Source organism: Pongo abelii, chromosome 15, assembly GCF_028885655.2.
Source record: "Pongo abelii isolate AG06213 chromosome 15, NHGRI_mPonAbe1-v2.0_pri, whole genome shotgun sequence".
NCBI classification, from domain to species: domain Eukaryota; kingdom Metazoa; phylum Chordata; class Mammalia; order Primates; family Hominidae; genus Pongo; species Pongo abelii.
Genome location: NC_072000.2, coordinates 65,188,459 through 65,194,458, shown reverse-complemented (window position 1 = coordinate 65,194,458; position 6,000 = coordinate 65,188,459). Strand labels below are relative to the sequence as shown.

At 46.0% G+C, this 6,000-nt stretch overlaps 1 protein-coding gene across 1 annotated transcript in view; it reads right to left on the bottom strand.

The window, feature by feature from the left end:
* Window positions 1-2,059: 2,059 nt before the first annotated feature.
* Window positions 2,060-6,000, bottom strand: part of SLC38A6 (solute carrier family 38 member 6) — a 96,513-nt gene continuing 92,572 nt past the window's right edge. The window contains exon 17 of the mRNA XM_054530713.2: window positions 2,060-2,274. Coding sequence (XP_054386688.1) covers window positions 2,117-2,274 — 158 coding nt within the window. The 3' untranslated portion in view covers window positions 2,060-2,116. The remainder of the gene's footprint in view (window positions 2,275-6,000) is intronic.

The window sequence follows — 6,000 nt, the reverse complement described above, 5'->3', positions numbered from 1 at the left end:
ATTTATCTTTTAGGATCACTTAAACATTTTACATGTACCTTAGTTTACCTTCATTTAATCAATTTCCAGTGCTCTTCATATTTTTGTGTCTTTAGTTACGCATTTCTATCTTGTTTCACATTTCTCCCACCTGAAGAACTTCTTTAACATTTCTTCTCAAGTATATTTATTGGCAATACATTCTTAGTTCTTGTTTCTGTATTCCTGCCCCTTCCTTGGGACAGAGAGGTATTTTGTTTTGTTCTTCCCTAAGTTTTGCCAGTAGTCTAAAGGAAACAGTATTTTTCCCTTTCTCCTGTAGATTAAGGCTTTTGTTCTAGAAAGGAGAAAGGGTGGTGTTCATGCCCCTTTGCAGTGGCTGTTTTCCCTTTCCCCCATACCTGCACTGTGAAGGATTCTTTCTCAGGACTTTGGCCAGTGTTTTCTGGTGGGATACAGAGCCTAGTGGAGTCCATGGAGAAAAGTCTCCCAGAAGGTGCAAACCCCCTCTATATATGCATTCCCCAGGGGCTCCATACTCTCACCAGTCCTCACTCATTCGCCACCAACTCTTTACCTACTCCTGCTGAGTTCTTCTATTGGCTACAACTGCTCCAGGTAAGCAAGGGTTTGTGTCCTATGCTTCTTCATAGGCCTCCACCAGTCCTTAGATTTTTAGGTTAATTGGCTGCCCTGTGACCTCAGCTCTTTGAAGGTCCAAAAAAAGTAGTAAACTTGCAGTTTGTCTGGCTTTTTTTAAGAGTTGAAGTGACACTCTTCCTAGACCTTCACATGCTGAGATTTTATTCTCTTTTCACCTGTCTAGCCCACAGGGCCATTTCATTCCTCAATAGCTTTTTACACCCACAAGAATGCCTTGTGGCGTAGAATTGGATAGAGATAGTAATAAGCCTACAAAAAAGTGTTCCTATTGCCCTGGAGGCATCATCCTCCCAGGGGAGAACTCTATTTTGTGAAAGGCCAGATGTCCAAATGAGGAATAAGCCTGGTCTCTTGGCCCACTCTGGGGAGGGCCAGTAGCAAGTCTAGCTTGCAGAGAGGACAAAGACTCTAGCAGCATCCCCACATGTTATGTCAGGATCTCCCTCTTTGCAGCTATGAGGACAGTGAAGATTGTGTTTTACCTTGGGCAGGTGAAAATAACATGGTTGAGAAGCTTCATTTATTGGAAATAGGAATTAGGAGCCAGAAGACACAATCTCATCTTACTGCACACTGTGCACCTATTTAGGTGTCTGAGCTGCTCTGGCCTCCAGCTGATTTGACTTCATTCCGAAACGAAAAGGAAGAAGGCAAAGATGCTCCATCCACTGGTTGTATGTATGGGGCCTCTATGGCAGGAGAGTGTGAAGTAAAAGTTGAAACTGATTGACTGGTTGTTTATGAAAAGCTAATGAAAACCTGATTGAGAATAGGTTGGTACATGGGTCTCTGTCTCTGCTGCACTGTGGTTTTCAAGGTTTCCTGGACTTGGGAGGGCATAGAAAGTTGCTGGGCAAATTGCACAGTCTCCCCCATGCTAGACTCAGAGCTGCCTTCCCTAGTAAACATCACCATTTTCTTGCCTTCAAAGATTTCAATGCTTTGTGCGTATATATCAATGAAATTGTTCACAAATATTGCTATAGAAGAGCAACCATGTTTCCCTACTGGGTTATCGCAGTCCATTCACATCTGCATCCAACATGTTGCCTCAAAATATCCCAAAAAGGCAGCTTTTGTTACCTATGCTTTACGAAGAGGAAAACTGAAGCTCACAGGGAATGATCAGTCCAAAGTCACTCAGCTTCTAAGAAAAGGAAATACCCTGGAGTAGCACTAGGGTACCCAGGTGGGTTCACATGATGGGGGGGACACTGGTAGAGGGAGCCACTTCCAGTGACAGATTTTCTTGCCTTTGTCACTAAAACCTCCTGTTGGCATCTAAGCCTGGATATCCATCAGGGTCCCAATAAGAAAAAGATGACTTCCCAAAAGGAAAGCTTACCAAAAGGACTTACACACTGTAATAAGCAACATTTAGGGAAATCCCCATGGGATAGTAAGTACCGCTGTATTAGTTTGCTAGAACTGCCACAACAAAATACCACAAACTGGGTGGTTTAAACAACATCATTTATTTGCTCACAGTTCTAGAGGTTGGGAAGTGCAAGATCAAGGTGTGGACAGGTTTGGTTCTCCTGAGGCCTCTTCCCTTGGCTTGTAAACAGTTGCCTTCTTGCTGTGTCCTTACGTGGCCTTTCCTCTGGGTGCACATCTCCATGGTATCTCTTCCTTTTCTCACAAGAACACCAGTCACATTGAATTAGGGACCAGCTTAATGGCCTTATTTTAATTTAATTACTTCTTTAAAGACCCTATCTCCAAATACAGTTGCATTCTGAGGTCCTGGGGATTGGGGCCTCAACCTATGAATTTGGGGTTGGAACACAATTGAGTGCATAAGAACTAATAGCAATGAGGGGGGCTACCACCCTATGACTGAAGGGGCAAGAGGAGGTGGAGGTTTCCAGAACCCAGAACCTGGCAAGCATGGCTACACATGGGGAGGGCCACCTGAGGTGCAGTCTACCCACAGTGGCCTGGCAGGCAGGGAGGGGGCAACAGACACCCTGACCTCACTTTCCTCCCTCTCTAGGCTCCCACTGGTGCTGCTCTCTGACTGAACCCAACAGGAAGCCAGGGGCAAGGGAATTCATTGCTACAGTGCACTAGGTGAACCTCTGGGCTCAGAGCAGGAGGAAATGGTAGAGGGCCAAGCTCAAACTATTTGGTGTGGCTTGCAAACCAAACTCTTAAGTTCTGCTCTGAAGTGATGGTGATTTATGAGAAGCACATTTGATTGCCTGGTTTTTTCAATTATTCCTTGATATGTTCAAAGGTGAGAGGACACTGAGAAAACACTGTGTCTATAGGGTCATTCTGAGGGAGACTTTGTAATAAAACAGCCTTTAAAGATGACTTCCCCAAGGCTAGGGTCAGGAGTCCCTTCCACAGGGCTCCAGTGGACAGCAGAGAAGCCTCCTGTCCTGGAGTGCAGGCAGAGGCAGCTGCATGGACAGAGGCCCAGAGACATGATACCTGCACTCATGAACAGGCTGTGGCATGGTGACTAGAAAGGGCCTTGAGGAGAGGAGTAGAAACCTAGGGCAGGCCTGACCCTTCTCTGCTGTTCATCTGAGCAACATGGAAGGCACCTACAGGCGTCTGCAGGTGAGTCTTTGCTTCAGTCAAGCAAACAGGAATTAAAACTGCAATGCTACTACGGGGTAATGAGTACTGCAGAAGCACACTGAAGGGGCACCTAAGCTCTGCATGAGAGCCCAGGAAAGGGTTCTGGGAGTGAGTACTCTTCTTGGAGGACAAGAAAGAGGTGGCCAATGAAAAGGAGTGTGCCCTTCACTTGACTAAAACAGAGACTCATGGAACAAGAAAGCCCATTTGCAGAGACCCATCATGGCAATAGGTCTTGGTACAAGTTAAAAAGCAAAATCAAAGCAGTCAGCAGGATTAAAGACATTCTCTGAATTTCCGGTGAGTAAGTAGGCTCACTGGAGCTGTGACAGGCAGACCAGTTTTACGGTTTCAGCCGTATGACAGAAGACAACAGCAGGGGATAGGGGTGGTTATCCAAAGATCTCAAACTTTTCAGTATGTTTTAGGTGAGGGTGGTGCAGGGGTGCTAATATTCATCCATCCATTGACGCACACTTTGGGGGACACTGTGTTAGGAAGCGTGGGGATGCAGAAAAGCAGAGGTGATGGTCACTGCCCTGCAGTTATTTACAGCCAGGCACCTGGGACTACACATAAACACGAGGCACTACAGCACCGCTGTGCACTCCCATGTGGCATCTTCCTGAGGCACAGCCTGTCTCTCCCATGTTACTGATACCACGTTCCACAGAAAATGTAGTACTACACAGCCTACCCCAGTGGTGCAGAACCTAAGCTTGGAATCAGGATTCCATCCTGACTTTTAAAAGTTTGACGCCGGATACATTATTTAACCTCTCTGAACATGTCTTGTCATCTGTAAAAGAGAAATATAATGCCTTCCCTTTGGAATTGTGAGGGTAAAATGAGCTAGTCGCACAAATTAAGTGCTCAGTAACAAAAGTACTTAGAGATTCAGGAGAGAAATGACTGTGGGATGGGTGGTCAGGAAAGGCTTCATGGAACATGAAAGACACGCTGGACCTGGGAAGATGGGTCTGGGATTTCTATGGGTGATGAGCAAAAGGACGGGTCAAGCAATGACCCAAAGCACTAGTCAAACTAGAATAATTCCTGTGGTCTCTGGGCCCAGATCCTTGTCCAATTTACCTTGGTTTCCATTCTTCAATCAAACTTCCTGGCTCAGACAACACCCCGTCCATGGCCCCTGCTTCCAGGTCTGGCTAATCCCCCTCCTGCTCAAAACCCCCATGATTTGCTACTTGCCATGTGGCCCTCTAATTCCATCCCAAGGCTCCAGAGGTGCAGATCTGCAAACCAGCATGATTAGCCACCATTGCTGGCTTCCCATTCAGCATATAAATCTAGTGCCTGGGATTACCTCATGCCAGAAAACCGAAATCCAAGTCAGATGGTTAAGGCATTAATAGCAGTGAGTGTTGTAAAGACTCAACAATGTGAACCTTCCCAAAATGAACCATCCTGACCTCCCTCGCGCTGACAATGCGTGTGTGACATCATGTGTAAATGAGCCTTAAATTTGAACCAGGTGCCGAGAGCTGTCTGGCGTCTCCTGGCTGCTGTATTAACCACTAACATGCACAGGGGGATTCTGAGGCAGTAAAACGGAGCGAAACCAACAGCAGTGACCAGGGCCCGGTGCAGCAGCTGTAGCAGAGAACATTCAAATCACACCCACCCGACTGGGCCTGGGCCCCCAGGCCCTGTAAAGCGTATTTCCGGAGGGCTGGGGAGCCTAGGGAATTTGGCTGCCTTCACGCAGAGACAAAAGCTCCCCATGCAAATCAAACCACTTCGACTTGCTTCCCAGACTTGATTCTGAGCTGTTTTGATTTGCATCCATGAGGGCAGAACTCAAGTTCAGCCTGAAGCTGCCGTTGGTAAGAACCAAAACCTACTGCATGCAGGTACAGGCAGTGTAAGATATATTTTTGGAAGGCACAATTTCCAAAGGAGAGAGTCAGCTCCAAATTCTCAGGTGCTATCATTTTCACCAGGCTGGGACCTGGAGAAAAAAGTGTGCCTTTGTCCATTTGGCATCACAGAGTCCCTCAGCTGAGCCTCTCCCCACAATAGGTCACATAACACGCCAGCTCTAGAGAACATGAAATCAAATTTGGAGGGATGGAATTAGGTGTGTATAGTGGGTGGGTGTCCTTATCATTGTTAGTCATAGGTATGAGAAAGTAGATGAAGAAGAGTAAAAGCGAGTTAGGAAGAAACAGTTCTTTAAAAAATTAAGCCTGCATAAAATTAACAGGTTATGTTGTTGTTGTTATTATTGCCTTTTAATGCTTACTGTTCATGGTGCCCAATCTCAGGTTATTAACAGCTTGGCCATGTTAAAACCTGTATCCTGATCATCACTAATAGGCCTACAGCAGAGACTGGAGACAGTGAGGATAAGAAAGAGGTGTACCAAGTGATCCTCTCTCGCTGGGGACTGTTCTAGAAGCTCTACACATGCTGGGGAAAGGAGCAGAAGCCAAAGAGAAGTGAAACTCCCATTCCATGGATCCCATAGGATTTCAGCCTCAGAGAAATCCTTTGTTGTTCAGGGCACACTCTTAAACCATCAACACTCACCAAGTATACTGCACTGTACCATGAAGTCTCTGAGGTGGGTGGGTAAAGTAGGGATGGGAGGCAGGTTCTGGAAGGAGGATATAAAGGAGCTGGCAGATGTGGAACCTTTCCTAAAGGCTGTCACAGGGTGGTTAGACATACAAATATACAAGAATTTGTATATTTTATCATTTAGAGAAATTAAATGTAGCATCAAGATGTTGAGCATAGGTTTCC